General features: G+C 39.6%; 1 protein-coding gene and 2 pseudogenes across 1 annotated transcript; all 3 read right to left on the reverse strand.

Moving 5' to 3' along the window:
* Positions 1–1,066: 1,066 nt before the first annotated feature.
* Positions 1,067–2,065, reverse strand: LOC127484095 (olfactory receptor 52I1-like; annotated as a pseudogene).
* Positions 2,066–9,195: 7,130 nt separating this feature from the next.
* On the reverse strand, positions 9,196–10,170 carry LOC100347373 (olfactory receptor 52I2). The gene has a single exon (XM_051823026.3). It carries the CDS (start codon positions 10,168–10,170, stop codon positions 9,196–9,198), a length of 975 nt encoding a protein of 324 aa, XP_051678986.2.
* A 4,942-nt stretch (positions 10,171–15,112) lies between these two features.
* Positions 15,113–16,163, reverse strand: LOC149128427 (olfactory receptor 52I2-like; annotated as a pseudogene).
* Between the last annotated feature and the right edge of the window lie 3,726 nt (positions 16,164–19,889).

The following is a 19,889-nucleotide window of genomic DNA, read 5'->3' on the forward strand; positions in this document are numbered from 1 at the left end:
ATGAAATTTGTTCACCCTATACAAATGAAAATATTTTAAAATTAAAGTATACAGAGCTATCTTACAAAATTAAATAACAGAAATGCACCTTGGTTCAAATTGAGAACAACTGAACAGGAAACTCATTCTCTTCATCCAGTTCTACTAACTAGTTTTCTTGATAGAGTCCAGATTTCTCTTTCTAAGTTCATGTATTACAAAGTAGCCACCATCAGCAGGCGCCGCAGCTCACTAGGCTAATCCTCCGCCTTGCGGCGCCGGCACACTGGGTTCTAGTCCCGGTCGGGGTGCCGGATTCTGTCCCGGTTGCCCCTCTTCCAGGCCAGCTCTCTGCTGTGGCCCGGGAGTGCAGTGGAGGATGGCCCAAGTCCTTGGGCCCTGCACCCCATGGGAGACCAGGATAAGTACCTGGCTCCTGCCATCGGATCAGCGCGGTGCGCCGGCCGCAGCGCGCCAGCCGCGGCAGCCATTGGAGGGTGAACCAACGGCAAAGGAAGACCTTTCTCTCTGTCTCTCTCTCTCACTGTCCACTCTGCCTGTCAAAAAAAAAAAAAAGAAGAAGAAGAAGAAGCCACCATCACTAAGCCCAATTTTTCATCTCTTTAGAATCCATGTTGCATCCAGAGAGACTTTGGTCCAGGTATGAGCACATGAGCCAAGTCACATGGGAATATCAATATACCATTAACATCTACTTCCATATAATCACATGAGGTGAGAAATAATTCTAAGAAAATCAGTCAGGTAGGAGTATAGGAAAATATGCTAAACATTTGGTATCCATAGCAGAAGTACTGGGAGAATATTAGGTTGGAAATATGGGTCAGAAGCTATGGAAAGAAAAATTTTAAATCTGCATAATATATCCAAACTTATCTCTCAGCAACTACAAGTTGACTGAAGTGATTAAAATGTCATTAGAATATCATAATCATTCAGTTCCCATTTTTGTTAGAAAGTGAGAAGTGATAGAGGATACCCATTACAGATTCATCAAACCTATAATGTCCAGTGATCCAGTCCAGCCCAGCAAAACTCCAACACATCTTTGAGCTGCCTGGAAATCTCAAAGTCTCAACAGATTTCGTGTTTCAAGAACCATATCTCAATGTCCAAATAGGCAGTGCATAAGCAAATTCCATATTCCCTTCTGAATTTGCTTGGTCTTCATGCCATAGATGATGGGATTTAAAGTGGGTGGGATGACCAGGTACAGGTCAGCTAACAGCACTTGGATGTGCAAGGGAACTGTGGCCTGCCCAAGCCAGGCCACATAGATGGACGCTATTCCAGGTAGATAGAACAGAACCATAATGCCTACATGGGAGCCACATGTGCTTAATGCTTTCAAGCGAGCATTCTTTGAGGACAGACCAAATACTGCCCTGAGAATCAACACATAGGAGGAGGCAATGAAGGCCACATCACAGCCCACAATAATAGAAGAACATATTAAACTATAGAGGCTGCTGGGCATGGGATCAGCACATGCTAGCTTAACCACAGCCATGTGCTCACAGTAGGAATGGAGAATCACATTGGAACCACAGAAAGGCAGACGACTCACCATCCAACTCAGTGGAGTCATGAACAGAATAGCCCTGATGGTGATGGCCACAGTCATACCCAGGATCACTTGAGGGGTGAGAATTCTCTTGTAGTGTAGAGGCTTGCAGATGGCTACATAGCGGTCAAAAGCCATGGCCAGCAGCAGCCCTGTCTCCACAGCTGTGGCTCCATGGACAAAGTACATCTGAGTGAAACAAGCATTAAAGCTGATGGAGCTGTCTCCTGAGCAGAAGATGCTCACCATCTTGGGTACCACAGAGGAGGCCATAACAATGTCCACAGCAGCCAGAATGCACAGGAAGCAATACATGGGCTCTTGTAGAGTGGAATCCATCCAGATTACAGTCATGATGAGGGTGTTTCCTGCCAGGGCTATGGTGTACATGGGAGTCAGTGAGATGGCCAGCCAAAGATGTGAAGACTGCAAACCTGGAATCCCCACAAGGAAGAAGGTGGCAGGGGTTCCCATTGTTTGATTGGAGGGTGGCCCTGGCATCCCAGGTGAAACTGATTTCCTGTTGATACATAATGTGATGTCAGAAAAGGAGACAATCATGCAAAATCTGTTCCTATTTGTGGTGTTGGGAAAGCCTGAGAAATTTTAAGTGTGGTGGCATTTTCAGGATCAGAAAACTGGCATATAGTTAAAGCTGTCTTGCTCCAACTTCCATTCTTCCCAACATTATCTGTTTTACTAATTTTTGTTCATCATTCAAGGATTAGTTCAACGCTAACCTCTTTTGGAAAGTCTCTGTTCTTTCCCCCATGTCATGTTTAGGGTAAGCAGGGATCTTTGTTTTAAGCTTTTATGGTATCTCCCATGTTGACTGCTTATGAACCTAAGCTACCCATTCTTAAATGCAACCTATTGCTTTGTATGTCTCTTCTTCATGGCCTAGTACTATGTAAGTTATCATAGCTGTAGTGCACAAATCTTTTAAAGGAAAACATGCACCCTCAATATAGTAAACAGTTCCCACAGAACAAATGATAAATCAATGGACAGAATTTATCTTTTATCTCTGACAAATTAGTTAATAATAATTAATAGTTGTTGAATGAAATAGTGAAATGCTTGACATCAAATATGTCACACTTTGTATCCTCACCAGAGTAATAGGAAAGACATTAAGTAAACATTCTTGTGATTGAAGAAATACATCAATGGTTCAAGAAAACAAGCCTTTTAGATAATATTATTGCTTTCCACAGAAGATAATAGAATACCAGCAAATAATTATATTATGTCTTCACTAAATTTCAGTCTAGGTTTCCTTTTGAACTTTGTTAAATTAAGAACTAAATAATCACAGATCTTGGGTTACATCTTAGATGAGTGCCTCCAAGTATATTTTTATTATTCTTAAATATAACATTCTCCTTCTGCGTGATAAACTGCCAAGACAAGCAGATAAGAGGGAAGCTTTTATCCTTCAGAGTAGAAAGCATCTACAATGAACATACTATCCCCAGGATTGTGTTAAAAAGTATTAAATATGCTGAGCATATTTCTCCATTTGTAAAATAGGATAAGTATCTATGTAAGACAGTTGCACAATTCAAATGAGATTAAATATTTCAAGATCACATAGCGACTATGTGGTGAATTTAAGAGTTGAGTCAGGGTCTTTTCAGCTGTGATTCCCAGGTGTCCATCAGTTCAAGAATACTAGACAAAAACTAGACTATGAACACTGGCCACATACACATACATAAACCCATCAGGCAATTATGATGTCCATCCTTTTCACCACTCTGCCTTTAGCTATTTCTTCCTATATTTCCCCTCAGTAAAGGTCTTCCAGGTTTCCAGAAGCACTTGGGAAATTTCCCATTTCCCTTTCCTTGTGTAGTGTTTCTACTTGAGTACCTGGCCCCTCCCAGAATCATTGGCTGGGTCAGATTGTTGGGATCTTATGCTCAGGATCCCACCTGCATTCGCATGGTTCTCCATCCTAACCATGTATTTACCTTCTAGAAATTCAAGTATTTATTGATCCTATATCAGGTACCAGCAACACACTTGAGTGAAGGAAAGTCCTCAGGAGTTTACCAAAACCCTAAATGTAGGACATATGTGCAAACTGTGGTCATTATTGAAACAATAAAATTAATAACAAATGAAAAACCAAAACCTTAAATCTGAGAAGTCCTATATCATGGAACAGACTGAATAAAGCAGTGGGTTCTGCACCACAGTAAGATTGTAAGAATTGTCGTGGATAGCCACTGGGTGAGACATCCTCTGTGATCATAAGAAAACAAGGGAAAACAAAGTAGAATGGTGATAAGGGGTGAAAAACAATTCAGGATATCCTTACAACTACTGTGTATTTTTCCGCTTGCTACAGATGTAGGGTTGGGCATCACTGCTTAAGAACTGGGGAAAACCTACAGAATTCCTATCCCCACCAGCTAATGATCAACTGTTTTCCTGTCCTGGCTGCTGCTTAAATCTATCATTCTTTCAAGGGCAGCCTTAGCAGATGTCCTCTACCATTCCTCCTTTCTCCAGCCTTGTCAACTTCTAAGGGGTTTTAACATTTGTAACTTTGACAGTGTTTTGTGTGTTCATTTACTTCTCTTCTTGATTAGCCTTTCTACATATTTACATATGTTATTAGTCTTTTCAAACACAGGACATTTGGTTTGATATGTTGTGCCTTTGTTTTAGAACTTTTTTTTTTTTTTACAGGCAGAGTTAGACAATGAGAGAGAGACACAGAGAGAAAGGTCTTCCTTTTCCGTTGGTTCACCCCCGCAAATGGCCTCTATGGCCAGCGTGCTGCACCAATCTGAAGCCAGGAGCCAGGTGCTTCCTCCTGGTCTCCCATGCTGGTGCAGGGCCACAGCAGAGAGCTGGACTGGAAGAGGAGCACCGGGACAGAACCGGCATCCCAACTGGGTCTAGAACCCAGGGTGCTGGCACCACAGGCAGAGGATTAACCAAGTGAGCTGCAATACCAGCCTTGTTTTAGAATTTCTATTTCATTCAACCTGTTAATACTGAAGTTTCTTACCAAGATCAGTATTGCTCTCCATCAAAGATCTACTTGTCAATCTAGTGATTTCAATCTTTGTTCTACTTGATCTCTCCAAAACATTCACAACTAAATGGTTCCTCATTTTTGTTCATATTTTAATGGCAGTAAATGTTCATACTACAAAGTGTATAAATCTCAAGCATACAACAACAAATTTTGATGTGAACACATGAACACACCCACATAGCCACTACCCAGATCAAGATACAACATTCCTCATGATTGCACTGTTTTCAGCAAGTCCTGGACAAACTCTCACAAGAAACATTTCTAGCATATTCACTTACAACCCTTCAGAGACATTCACATGAAAAACTGGAAGGTCAAAAAAAAAAAAAAAACAGCTTAAACAAGTCACTTAACTTCAATAACTAAATCCTAGGACATGTGAGGATCTTTCATTCTTATTTACAGGTTGGAGATTACATGATTCAAATTTAAAATATCTTAAAGATAAAAGCACTATTGTGTAGCTCTTCTGAATGAAACCTTTTTGTTTATAATGATCCTGTACCCTTACCTGTACCCCCCTCCAACAAAATACCTTTCCAATCACCCTTAGAGTTGGTTTCTTTTCTCATGACTCTTCTTGGTCTCTGAAACTGTCTTTCCACCATCCTAGATTTCGACTTGCCCGTTCTCTCAGCTTTGAATAAAAGTATTCAGAGGTTCCATTTTTCCCCTTTCCCATGTCCTTCCTTCTCACCTCATCTCCAGAAGAAGGTCTTGGTATAACCAGTCTCCTCCAGGCCTGCCAAGCCCTTTGTAGTGGAATTGAGGACTTATAGCTCACTTCTGGCATGACCCTACCCTTCAGGCTCCTTCAGCCCAACACCTCAACCCCTGGCCAGTTACCCACATCACTGGAATTTTCTCTATTAAACTGTCTCTGTTACTCTGCCTGGTAGCCCACATTTCTTTCACTCTAAAGAAGGAAAATTTTACAGGACCCTTCAGGAATAGCCACAGGAGAGCATAGATGAACAATGTAGAGTCATGTGAGGAACACTGCCCCTTTCAGAGACCTCCCGGGGGAGCCCTCTCTGCCCTTTAGATTTTATATTATCCTACCTTTTCCCTGGACAACCACTTTCCTTAGTCTTTACCCAGCAGCCAAACACTGTAATTCCTCCAGAGACTGATTTTTCATTGTACTCTGGCCCTTGGAGATTTCCAGCTTGTGGGAAGAGGCAGATGCTTAGTTAATGAGTAGTCTTTGTTTCTTTAAGTCTTTCAGGATAGCTAATATTTAGACTAAGAATACACAAGATTACTTCAAACAGTTCATGAAAAAGGAAATAAAATATTTATCTTGCTGCACAAAAATTTGAATCCATTCATAGTTTTTCATCATACCCATTTCCATGAATCTTTTGAAGACCCCTCATATACATGGATGTTTAATTTTTTTTGCACCAAAATAAACTTATTGTTTGATTCAATTTTCCTCAATATTTTTTAAGAGAATTCAGAGAAAGCACCTTGAAACAGAAACAAAAGACCCAAGATGGTTGGATTTATAAAAGTATGCTGTTTTTATATGTGTTTTTATAAGACACCTTAACAAATGCCTCCACAGAGGCCTGTGTTGCGACACATCAGGTTAAGCCACCAATCCTAGTCCCAGCTGCTCCACTTCCAATCCAGCTTCCTGCTTGGGAAAGCAGCAGAGGATGACTCAGGTGTTTGGGCCCATGCCACCATTGTGGGAGATCCAGGTGAAACTCCTTGCAGTTGTGATAATTTAGGGAGTGAACAAGAGAATGAAAGATCTCTCTATATCTATCTACCTGTTTCTCTCTGTCTCTTCCTCTGTCTGTAATGCTGCCTTTCAAATAAATAAAAATAAAATTAAAAAAATTAAAAATATACCTCTCCAATATTATCTCATTCAATTTTCACAAACATCTGAAGTGACTGCCATCATTACATCTACATCTTATAGAGAATAGTGCACAAATTTAGTAACACAAAGAGAGCGAATTCTGACAATCATAAAGGATTCCACTTTGTAATACAACTATTCACACTGATAGTATGCTTAATTCTTACTATAAACATGGCTATACAAATATCTCTTTTAAGACCTTGCCTTCAATCCCTTTGAATGCACACCCAGAAGTATAATTTCTTTTTCTTTTTTTTTTTTTTTTTTTTTTTTTTTTTGACAGGCAGAGTGGACAGTGAGAGAGAGAGACAGAGAGAAAGGTCTTCCTTTTGCCATTGGTTCACCCTCCAATGGCCACCGCAGCCGGCGCACCGCGCTGATCCAATGGCAGGAGCCTGGTACTTATCCTGGTCTCCCATGGGGTGCAGGGCCCAAGCACTTGGGTCATCCTCCACTGCACTCCCAGGCCACAGCAGAGAGCTGGCCTAGAAGAGGGGCAACCGGGACAGAATCTGGTGCCCCGACCAGGACTAGAACCCCGTGTGCCGGCACCGCAAGGCGGAGGATTAGCCTAGTGAGCCGCGGCACCAGCCATAATTTCTACATCATATAGAAGTCCAGTTTTTAATTTCTTAAGGAAACTCCCTACTTTTTTTTTATAATGTGATTTCACTATTTCATAGTCAGACTAACAGCACATAGGTTTCCAACCTTTCTACATCTTCACCAGCACTTTATTTAACTGGCAATCAGAAAAAAAAAAAAATTGAGTTGCCTCTGCTATTGCCTCAACTGTTACTTGAATATGGCATAATATTTAATTTAGCCTGTGATATAGTCAGTGAACAAAATCACTTTCTAAGAAGGGGTTTATAATATGCTTCTTCTGAGGGCTTGCAATTCTAGAATTGCATACACTTCTATGCTCTCTTTTTAAATGTGTATGTGTGTGTGTGTGTGTGTGTGTACATACACTGTGATGACCACTCTTGGTTACATTTTCCTCATCTTTGGACCATGATAAGTCTCTGAGTAGTGATTTCTAGAGTTGGATAATTTAGAAACTAAAGAGGCCTTTACGTGGAGAAAGTAATGTTCATACTTAAGAAGATATTCCTTAGGTATGTTACAGACTTTCTTTAAACAATTTGACTTTTGCTCCAAAGAAATTTAATGTTGGTAGTATAGCAAAGTATGATGAATACCTTTAATTTTATGTTTAAAAGTAATGTTCACATGCTTAAATCTGAATATTAGAATTTAAGCAATTCTTTTTTTTTTAATGTATGAATATCTCTTTAATATACTGATTAACAAAGAAAAGAAGACTTTATGAAAGGGGAAGATAAAAGCAAAATTTATAGATGTATCTGGAGACATAGAAAAGAGTAGTGACATTTCACTTTATTATCAGTTCAAGCACTATTCTCTATTAACCTTTTGATCCCAAAACACAACACCTGAGAAGTGCCCAGAAGAGGAAAGACATGTGCTATATTTGATCTCTCTCCCTTTTATATGTTTTAAAGTTGGGTTACATAGAGCAGGACTAGGAAAAATATTAAAAGATCTACAAAAACACAGTAACATTGACTTAGTTTCTGTGACTTTAGAGCATAAACCTGATCTACACCAAATCCAACCATCTGAACAAGAGGGGATAACTTAAAGGATATAGAGGTGTCTTACAGAACTTAACAGGGATGTGCACTCTGATATCCGAAGAGAAATGATACCAGGAAGTTGGAAAATCATTCTATTTACCCTATCTTTTTATTTTTTTTTATTTGACAGAGTTAGACAGTCAGAGAGAGAGAGAGAGAGAGAGAGAGAGAGAGAGAGAGAAAGGTCTTCCTTCCATTGGTTTACCTCCCAGATGACTGCCACGGAGCTGTGCTGATCCGAAGCCAGGACCCAGGAGCTTCCTCTGGGTCTCCCACATAGGTTCAGGGGCCCAAGTGCCTGGGTCATCCTCCACTGCCTTCCCAGGCCACAACAGAGAGCTGGACTGGAATAGGAGCAACTGGGACTAGAACCCGGTGCCCATATGGGATGCTGGCACCACAGGCGGAGGATTAACCAAGTGAGCCACGGCGCTGGCCCCTACTCTATCTTGCAAATTGGCTTTTCTTACTGTTGACCTGGTTTCTTTGTATAAATTCCTGTGCTGCAACATTGCCACCAGTTTTGCAATTTGTCATGTAAACAGGAATCCATTTTGGTTAGAAAACGATTTTGGCCTAGGTGTGAGCACTGTCCTAAATCAGATGGGCTCATCTGATTCCATATAATCACATCATATAATCACATCAGGTGGGTAACAACTCTGAGAAAATCAGCTATGTAGGGGAGGTGGGGGTGTGTAGAAATACCAAAGGCTGTTTATTCAGCAGAAGTACTGCTGGGATATTAGTTTGCATTTATGGATCTGAAATAAAGGAAATGATAATCTCTCAAATGTACGTACTCTGCCTTAATGTATCTCTGATTCAGACACTAACATGACAAAAATCATTAAAAATGATGACAGAAAATCTAAATAATTTTGTTATTCTTACAGAAATTTAAAATTTAAACGAAGATACCCATTACAACTTTGTATTAAAATTCTCATAGTTCCAAGTAAATAAATCCAGTTCCATAGCTCTCCAATATATCTTTGATTGAAATCTCAAAGTCTAAAATACTCTGTGTTCAAGAATGATGATGGGAATGATCAAACAGGCAGTACATCACAAAATGCCATATTCTCTCACGGATATGTTTGGTTCTCATGCCATAGATGATGGGATTTAAAGTGGGTGGAATCACCAGGTACAAGTCAGCTAACAGCACTTGGGTGTGCAAGGGAACTGTGGCCTGCCCAAGCCAGGCTACATAAATGGATGCCATCCCAGGTAGATAGTACAGAGCCATAACCCCTACATGGGAGCCACATGTGCTTAATGCTTTCAACCGAGCATTCTTTGAGGACAGACCAAATACTGCCCTGAGAATCAACACGTAGGACGCAGCAATAAAGGCCACATCACAGCCCACAATAATAGAGGAACCAGTGAGACTATAGAGGCTGCTGGGCATGGGATCAGCACATGCTAGCTTAACCACAGCCATGTGCTCACAGTAGGAATGGAGAATCACATTGGAACCACAGAAAGGCAGACGACTCACCATCCAACTCAGTGGAGTCATGAACAGAATAGCCCTGATGGTGATGGCCACAGTCATACCCAGGATCACTTGAGGGGTGAGAATTCTCTTGTAGTGTAGAGGCTTGCAGATGGCTACATAGCGGTCAAAAGCCATGGCCAGCAGCAGCCCTGTCTCCACAGCTGTGGCTCCATGGACAAAGTACATCTGAGTGAAACAAGCATTAAAGCTGATGGAGCTGTCTCCTGAGCAGAAGATGCTCACCATCTTGGGTACCACAGAGGAGGCCATAACAATGTCCACAGCAGCCAGAATGCACAGGAAGCAATACATGGGCTCTTGTAGAGTGGAATCCATCCAGATTACAGTCATGATGAGGGTGTTTCCTGCCAGGGCTATGGTGTACATGGGAGTCAGTGAGATGGCCAGCCAAAGATGTGAAGACTGCAAACCTGGAATCCCCACAAGGAAGAAGGTGGCAGGGGTTTTCATTGTGTAGTTGGAGGAAGGCCCCAGCATCCCAGGTGAGATTGATTGCCTGTTGATACATAAAGTGATGTTCAGAAAAGGGTACAGTCCTGTAAAATCTGTTCCCATTTGTTGTATTGGGAAAGCCTGAGGGAATTCTACATCTCATTTTGGCATCAGAATCAGATAAAATTTGTCTCCTGCATTTCCCATCCTTCCTATTATGAGTTGTCTAGCCAACATCTTTTCAGTTTCTTGGAATACCTCCTCTAGAAGTCATCTCTGCACCCTCTCTTCCCTCTACCCATATGTAGGCTAAGTAGATCTTTTGTTCTAAGTTTTACAGCATCCCCCATGCTGATTGATGAGAGACCTAAATTTATGATGAGCCTCCCACCTGTGACTTTATTCTATGCACTTAATTCTATATGTTTGGTTATGAGGTTACATTAATATTTATTGTTAAGAGTCCACAACAAAACAAATATGCATACCCATTACAGTAAACAGGTTCCAAAAATGAATGCTAAATACGAGGAAAGAATTTTTTTTGTCTATGTTTGATTAGTTAGTAATAGGTGATAATTGCTTTATAATTGCTGAATGAAATGATAAATTCTTGGCATCACATGTGCATATTCTATAAACTCAGTAAAGTGTGTCAACACAACATGATTGAAGCATCCTTGTTGTTTAAGTACATTAATCTTTTCAGAAAAAGAAGAGAAAAAGCTATCATTTTTCATAGATGATAGTAAATCTTCTGGAAATATTAATAATCCCAAGGTTCTCAGTTTCAGTCTTCATTTCCTGTAGAACTTGGTTCAATTAACCAATTAAATAACTATAAACAGAACTTTCAACATACTTCATAGATGATACCTGGTAAGTCCTTATGATTCTTCAATGTTGCTAACTCCTTCTGTGTTGTAAATTATCTGGAGAACCGGACAAAGAGGAAACTTTATCCTTTAGAAAATAAAACACTTTCTTTTCATTTATATTTTTTAAAATAAAAAAAATTTCATGTAGTTCAATGATATAATTCAAACACTTCTTAATGAACATACTATTTGTAAATACATTAATGAAAAGCATGGATTGTATTATATGGATATACATTTATGAAATGAGACACACAGCCATATCACACAGTGGGTGATAACTTAAATGATATTAAGTATTTCATACAGTATCACAAAGCAGGTGGGCAGTAAATTTGAGGGTGAAGTTCAGTCTTTTCAGCTGTGACTCCCAGGTACCTAAAAAGCCAAATATTAAAGACCCAGAAAACAACTGTGGGTTGTAATAAAACAAACTTTAGGAGTTTCACTTGACCTGTTTCTATGAGACAAAGAGAGCTAGTACACTGAACAGCAAGGAACTGAGCTCCAACACTTGTCAATTTCTATTTATTGCTACAGCTATCCTCCATCTGCTTCATTCAGGTTTCACCACATCATATAATGTATACTAATCTGATCAGGTAAGCCTGAATATAAGGTATCAGCATTAATTACCATTCCAATTCCTGTGTGCTATCCCTTAAGTTGTCTTCCCCTAAGGAGGATTTGTTTCCATAATTTAATATGATATTTGGGCATATGCACATTCCCTCAGCGATCTGAGAACACTTCTTACAAAGGGATCTTCTCTGATGGTACCGCTCAGCATTGGGAGATGCTGGTTGATCTTCACTGGAACCCTTAGTTTCTTTTTCCTTAGAAAACAATATGAAAATCTTGCATACTTCAATGTAACCCACTCACAAAGCTTTGTTTGTGAGTGAAATTTCAGTGTACCGTTAAGATCCCACTTGGAACATCTGCATCTCATATCAGAATGTCTGGTTTTGAGTCCCAGCTCTGCTCCCAAATCCAGCTTCCTGATCATGGGAACCCTGTGGAGGCAACAATGCTGGCTCAAGTAGTTTGGTCCTTGCTCTCTATGTGGGAGGCCCAAATTGAGTTCCTGGCTCCCGGGTTCAAGCAGCTGCTCTACTTCCTACCCAGCTCCCTACTAAAGTGCTTGGGAAGGTGGTGGAAGGTGACTCAAGTGTTGGGCCCCTACCACCTTCACATGGGAGACCCAGATGGAATTCCTGGCTCCTGATTTTGGCCTGGTCCAGTCCTGACCATCATGGCCATTTGGAGAATGAACCAGCAGATGGAATATCTCTTCCTGTCTATTCCTCTCTCTCACTCTGCCTTTCAAATAAACAAAATAAATACTTTTTTTTAAAGTGACTTGCTAAGGTCAATAGTGTTCCCCATCAAAGGTTTATTGCCAGCCCAGTGACTTCTTTTCATTCTTTATTTGGTCACTCCAAAGAATTTAGCATTACTGTGTGGTCCCTCATTTTATTTTTATTGTTTTAATAGAAGTGAACATACATACTATGAAATCTCAGATCAGATATACAACTTGGAAAATTTTAAAATATATGAACACATTAACACACCCACATAGCCACTAACCACACCAAGATACAGGCACAGTCGCTGCCTGATTAATGTTTCATGTTTTTCAACAAACTCTGAAGGCACATTTCTGGCACTTTCACTTTTAGCCTTGCAGAGATTTTCACATGAAGAAATGGTGGGTCAATCACTGAAAAGTAGCTTAGACAAGTCTCTTAACTTCAATAATTAAATCCTAGGATACCTGAGGATGTTTCATATCTATTTACAAGATAGAGGACACAGAATTCAAATTTAAATTATCTTAAAGAAAAAGCACACTGATGTGTTACCCATTTGGAGTCTTTCTGTTTGTGAGACCCAACAACCCTACCTGAGTGTCTCTCAGCCATACTACCAGGTTTCTACCATCTCCTCTTGGTCACTAAAAGTCAGCTCTGTATGATCAGAAGGTTGAACTTAGCTCTTCTGTAAGTTTTGAATCAAATTAATCAGACATTTCCTGTTCCCTCTCCTGCCTCCATCATCCTCCCATCATTTCCAGAAGAAGATCTTGTTATTGGCAGTTCCCATCACACCTAGGAGCCCTTAAAATTAGGATTCAGTGCATCTTGCCTCACTTCTAGGGAAATTTAACTCCATTTAAACTCCACCATTCTACCATCTGATCCCTTGGTCAATTACCCACATCTCTGGAGTTTTCTCTGTTAACTTCTGTGATGGTTTGTATCTGGTAGTCCACATTTGTTTCACTCCAAAGAAAGATAATTTCCCAGAATCCTGCTACAGGAGGAGCAGGAAGAGCCACAGGAGATCACAGAAGAACAATGTAAAGTCATGGTGAGGAGTATTGTCCTTTTCAGAGAACATCCCTGGGGAACCTTCTTTCCCCTTTATATACTCTGTCATCCTGCCTTTTCCCTGGATACTCTGACTTCCCTTGGTATTTGCTTAGTGGACAAACATGTAACTACTCCAAAGACTGATTTTGCTCTCTGCTCTGGCCCCTGGGGCTTTCCAGCATGCAGGAGGAGGCAGATGCTTAATGACTGAAGAGTCTTAGTGTCTTCAAATCTCAAAGGACAACTAAAAGTTAGACTGAGAATGTAAGTACATCCTAAAGGAAAGCCAAAGTCCTAACACTTATTTTATTTGTGCAAGCATGCTGTGTAACAGGCACCCTAATAAATGCCTTCCCAAGATTGTCTCTTTCAATTTTCACTACCCTCTAAAACATATGCCATTGTTACATCTGTGTTTTACAGATGAAATTGAGGTGCATAGTAAGTCTCTATGCTAGTAAGCCAGAAAGTCAAGATTAAAACAATAGCAATCATAATGGATTTCACTTTGTTGTACAACTATTCCCACTGATGGTGTACTTAATTACTACTATGTACATGATTGTGCAAATTAAAGTCTCTTTAAAACCCTACTTTCAAATATTTTGAATGTATATCCAGAAGTGGATAGCTTCATCATATACAAGTCCTATTTCTTTCCTAAATTTTTAATTCATTTATTTTGTTTATTTAAAAGGCAGAGAGACAGATATCACCTATACATCTGTTCATTCAACAAATGCTTTTAACAGCCAGGGCTGAGCCTGGTCAAAGCCAGGAATCAGAGACTCAACCTGAGTCTCCCAAGTTGGTGGCAAGGACCCATCACCCAGAGTATGCATTAAAAGGAAACTCAAATTCGGAGCATAACTGAGCCTGGAAATCAGGCACTCTGATACAAGATGCATCTGAAGCAACATCTTAATTGCTGTGCCCAACACCCACCACTAGGAGTCCTACTTTTGCTATTTTGAGGAACCTTCACAACTCTCACTGGGGTTGCACTATTTCGCAGTTAAACAGACAGTGCACAAGGGTTACAATTTTTCTGCATCTTCACCAACATGTAATAGTGGTTTTAGATGGTTGGCATCCTAATGGGTTTGTGGCATCATCTCCTTGTGGTTTTGATTTGCTTTTCTCTAATGATTACTGAGGTGGAACATGTTTTCATATACTTCTTGTCCACTTGCATAACATCTACAGAGAAATGTTTAATAAGTTCTTGGCTCATGTTTTAATTAGGGTATTTGATTTTTCAGTTGTTAGAGTTCTCTATTCTGGATACAAGCTCCATACCAAATATGTGACACACAAATATTTTCTCCCATTCTGTAGGTTGTGTTTTTCACTCCATTGTGTCCATTGTTACAGAAAATATATTGATTGTAATAACTCACTATCAACACAGTACCTCTATGAATTCTTTAATCAACCAACTACGCAAGTAGATGAAGACTCTTGGTTTATTCCACAGAGGTACTGCTAGGATATTGATTTGCAAATATGGGTCTGAAGCTAAGAAAATAGTTTATAAAGAATATATTTCTGCCTGACTATATTTCCAATTGAGGTATCAGTTGATTGAAATATTTAAAAATCTCAGAAAAATCAGAATAATTTTATCCTTAGCCTTGTAAAAATTAAGAAGTTAAACAGTATAAATATTACAGCTTCATATCAGAATTCTAAATGTCTTTGAAAGCATAAGGTCTAAACAGATTTTTTTGTTCAGGAACCATAATAGGAGTAGTCAAAGTGGCAGCACATCAGTAAACTCCGTATTCTCTCCTGCATTTGTTTGGTCCTCCTGATATTCTAACCCACAGAGGCAATGAGATTTAATGTGAGTGAAATCACCATTATAAGTAAGATAGAAACATTTAGGTGTTCAAGTACACTATATCTTGCCATAGGCGTGCTACAAAAATGGATGCCATTCCAAGTAGCAGATACAGAGCCTTATCCCCCATATAGGAACCACCTGTTCTTAATGCTTTCAACTGAGCATTCTTTGAAGATAGACCAAATACTGCCCTGAGAATCAATACATAGGAGGCAGCAATAAAGGCTACATCACAGTCTACAATAATGGAGGAATACATTAGACTTTTTGGGAATAGGGTTGGCACTTGCTAACTTAATGACAGCCACGTGCTCACAGCAGAAATGGAGAATCACATTGGAACCACAGAAAGGCAGACGACTCACCATCCAACTCAATTAAGTCTTGGATATGACTGCTCTGATTATGATGGCCACAGTCATACCTAGCATCACTTGAGGAGTCAGAATTCTCTTGCAATGTAGAGATTTGCAAATGGCTACATTTGCAATCAAAACTGACAGCAGCAGCAGCTCTGTCTCCACAGCTGTGGCTCCATGGACAAAGTACATCTGAGTGAAACAAGCATTAAAGCTGATGGAGCCGTCTCCTAAGCAGAAGATGCTCAACATCTTGGGTACCACAGAGGAGGCCATAACAATGTCCACAGCAGCCAGAATGCACAGGAAGCAATACATGGGCTCTTGTAGAGTGGAATCCATCCAGATTACAGTCATGATGAGGGTGTTTCCTGCCAGGGCTATGATGTACATGGGAGTCAGTGAGATGGCCAGCCAAAGATGTGAAGACTGCAAACCTGGAATCCCCATAAGGAAGAAGGTGGTAGGAGTTTTCATTGTGTGCTTAGAGGGTAACCCTAGCATCCATGTTCAGACTAATTTCCTGTTAAGGCATAAAGTGATATAGGAAAATGATGCAATCCTGTAAGATCTGTTCCCATATGTAGTGATGGAAAAGCCTGAGATTTCTGCTTCATGTTGTCCTCAGAATCAGAAATCTGATATCCGTTGAAGTTTTTCAGATCTACTTTCACCGTCTCCATGAGTTGACTAACCAATTTCTTTTCACAGTATAATGATTAGTTTTTGGCTTACCTGCTTTAGGAAGTCAACTCTGTTCTCTCTCTTCCCTTACCCCATTATTAGTCTAAGTAAGTACCTTTGTTACCTTTCCTGGCATCTACTAAGTTGACTTCTGAAAGACCTAAATTTGTAATTTGAATCTTCCACCTATGAATATATTGTACATGCTCCATATTTTATCTCTTGTTCATGGCCTCATGCCATGAGTGGAATCCATAGGTATAGCACACAGAAAAGCAGCTATACATACCAATTACAATAAACAGACTCCAAAAAATTAATAAGTTAGGAAGATGAATTTGTCTTTCATCTGTCTGCTTAATTACTAATATATAATTTGTCAATGAAGTAATGAACCTCTTGATATACACATGTTGCATTGTATATCCTGAATCAAGTGCTTGAACAAAGCAAAATGAATCATCATGTGGTTTAAAAAATACACTAATTTGTTTAGGAAAATAAGAGAAGAATACTATCACTTCATATAGAAGATAATAAAATGTCTAGAAATATTTATGATCTATTTATTATCTAAGCTTTAGCCTTGATTTCCTATAGGACTAGGTTTAATCAACAGATTAAATAACTACAAGTAAAACCAGGGCTCTACTTTATATATGAGTTCCCTACAATTTTTTATTACTATTCAGTATTGCTAACTTCTTAAGCATGATCAATTACAAAGACAGCACAGCAACAAGGAAGCTTTTATAAACTAAAGCCATTTTCAGTGAACATAATATTTGCCAGTATAATGTTTAAAAGTATAGCATGCCTTGCTCACTCAGACTTACCCCTAATGGTAGAGCTAGAAACGTGCCAGGGGATTCCAATTCAATCCCATCAAGGTGGCATGTACCAATGCCATCTTACTTGTTAAAGGTATCAATTTAAGTTCATAATTGATCAAAAAGATAGAATTAAGTGTCAAAGGGATTACATAAATAAGACCAGTGTCTGCAAATAATAATTGGTAGAATTAAGAAGGAGAGAATGATCCTACATGGGAAGCAGGACACACAGCAGACTCATAGAATGGCAAATACCCTAAATAGCACTCTGGCCTCAGAATCAGCCCTTAAGGCATTCAGATCTGGCTAAAAAGCCCATGAGAGTATTTCAGGCATGGAAAGCCAGACACTATGGCAAAAAAAAATGACCTAAATGAAAGATCTTTGTGAGTGAAATCCCAGCAGAAAGAATGGGCCATCAAAGAAGGTGGTACCTTTCTCTGAAGGGAGGAGAGAACTTCCACTTTGAATGTGGCCTTGTCTAAATAAGATCGGAGTTGGTGAACTCAAGAGGCTTCCTTAGCCTTGGCAACTCATGACAAGAGCCTCAGGTGATTATTGATGTCATAAATAAGAGTGTCAATTGTTAAATCAACAATGGGAGTGACTGTGCACCTGCTCCCCATGTAGGAAATCTGTCCTTAATGTGTTATACTATGCAAATTAACAGTAAAACTATTACTCAAACAGTACTCTATACTTTGTGTGTCTGTGTGGGCGCAGTCTGTTGAAATCTTTACTTAGTATATACTAAGTTGATCTTCTGTATATAAAGATAATTAAAATGAATCTTGAAGAATGGGATGGGAGAGGGAACGGGAGATTGGATGGTTGTGGGTGGGAGGGAGTTTATGGGGGGAAAAGCCACTATAATTCTAAAGTTGTACTTTGGAAATTTATATTTAGTAAATAAAAGTTGAAAGAAAAGTGTAGCATGCCTTATCTGAATATATATCTCCTTTTATGAAATAGGATACATACTCATATGTGGAAGCTAGTATAATTTAAATTATAGTGATCATTATATTCCACACAAAACAGAAAGTGTGTGGTAAATGTGAGATTATACACCTGGAGATTCAGTGAGTGCAAAACTACTTTGACAAGTTTCCAGAGACCAGCTCCAGCTAGTCCAGGAGCCCCAAGGTGTGAGAAGTGTCAGCGCTCGAAGAAATGAGAGACACACTCACAGCAAGGCTGATGACTCTTGAGCACCAGACTATTTTTATATCATAAGTCACATAATGATTATTTCTTCTTATAATAACAAGTCTGTTGTCTACTTTTTTCTAACTATAATTTGTTTGACTTTCAAGGGCATATTCAGAGCAGGGGTGTGAGACAGCAATTTTCAAAGGCATGTTCAGAGCATGGATTACTATCACAGACAGGTGTGAGATAACGAGCTGCCCACACAAGCCAAGGCCTGGAGTGCTGTCGAGCTATGCAGAAATTGGCTACACAAGCTTGAGTATCACCTTCCTAATCTAATCTTTACTAGAAGCCCCAATGTTCAAAGTAGGCCCTTGTTTAAATGTATCCCCTCTGTGGCAGTTCTTTCTGTAACTCTTTAATTTCTTTATTGTACTTATCTAAAGGTTCACTTAGATCTATTCTACAGTTTTGATATCATAACCATTGTTCTATTTGTAGAATATATTGAATTAAAGCTTTAATAACATTTATCTTTATACTAGTGGGAAGTATATACTAGGGAGCCTGTTGCCTTTTAATTCTTTTCCACAAACAGCTCAACCTTGCGTAAAGCATTAACTCCTTCTCCTACACTAACATTCTGCTCAATTAAAATTCTACAAAGCAATGGAAATTTGGGGGATAATGAGACTAAACATTCTTCCTAAAATTAGGAATGCAGCAATCATTAGCAGGACCACCAGGAAGCTCCGGCTTTCTTATGCAGAATGTAGTTCCTAACAAACCTAAAACCACCAAGAGGACCGCAGCTGTCCTCATGCCTCGCTGAGACAGACCTTCTACTGTGACCTTGTCAGCCAGCCAGAGTTTCCTTGGCCTCACCAACAAGTCACTTAACTTCAGTAACGAAATCCTAAGCTATACAAAGATATTTAATTTTTACTTACAGGATAAGGAATATGTAATTCAAATGTGAATTGTCTGAAAGATGAAAGCACTAATGCAAATCTTATTTAAATGGAGCCTTTCTATTTTTAATGACTCTGTGTCCCTATCTTAGTGCCTCCAACAAAGCAGGCTCCCCATCAGTTCTACTGCTTGATTTCTTTTCTCATAGCTTTGCTTAGTGCCTGAAAACAATCTCTACAACATCCCAAAGTAAAACCTACCCTTTCTTCTCTCTGCTTTAAGCCAAGTTGGTCCTATATTTCCCAATCCCTCCCCCAACACACACACACACACATCATCCTCCCATCATTTTCAGAAGGTCTTAGTATCAGCAGTGTCCACCACTCCTGGCCAGTCCTTTATGGTAGAGTTCAGGGAGTATTTTCCTCCTGTCTGGGATTACCCTGATCTTGGGTGTCCCTCAACTCAACATCCAATCCCCTGGTCAATTATCACATCCCTGGAGTTTTCTCTGTTAAACGTTTTCTGATGATCTGTACCTGATAGTTCACATTTCTTTCACTTCAAAGAAAAAGAATTGTCCAGGACCCTGCTTCAGGAGGAGCAGTGAGAGCCACAGATCACATCTGAACAATGTAGTCATGATCAAGAGTTTTTTTCTTTTCAGAGAGCTCTCATAGGAAGCTTTCTCCTTTAGGGACTCCATCACCCTGCCTTGTCCC

The sequence above is a fragment of the Oryctolagus cuniculus genome, chromosome 1 (genome assembly GCF_051225735.1).
Source record: "Oryctolagus cuniculus isolate XC-2025 breed Fujian yellow rabbit chromosome 1, ASM5122573v1, whole genome shotgun sequence".
NCBI lineage: Eukaryota > Metazoa > Chordata > Mammalia > Lagomorpha > Leporidae > Oryctolagus > Oryctolagus cuniculus.

Coding starts and splice junctions, on each gene's coding strand:
- LOC100347373 (XM_051823026.3), bottom strand. CDS start 10,170: ATGCTGGGGCCTTCCTCCAACTACACAATGAAAACCCCTGCCACCTTC.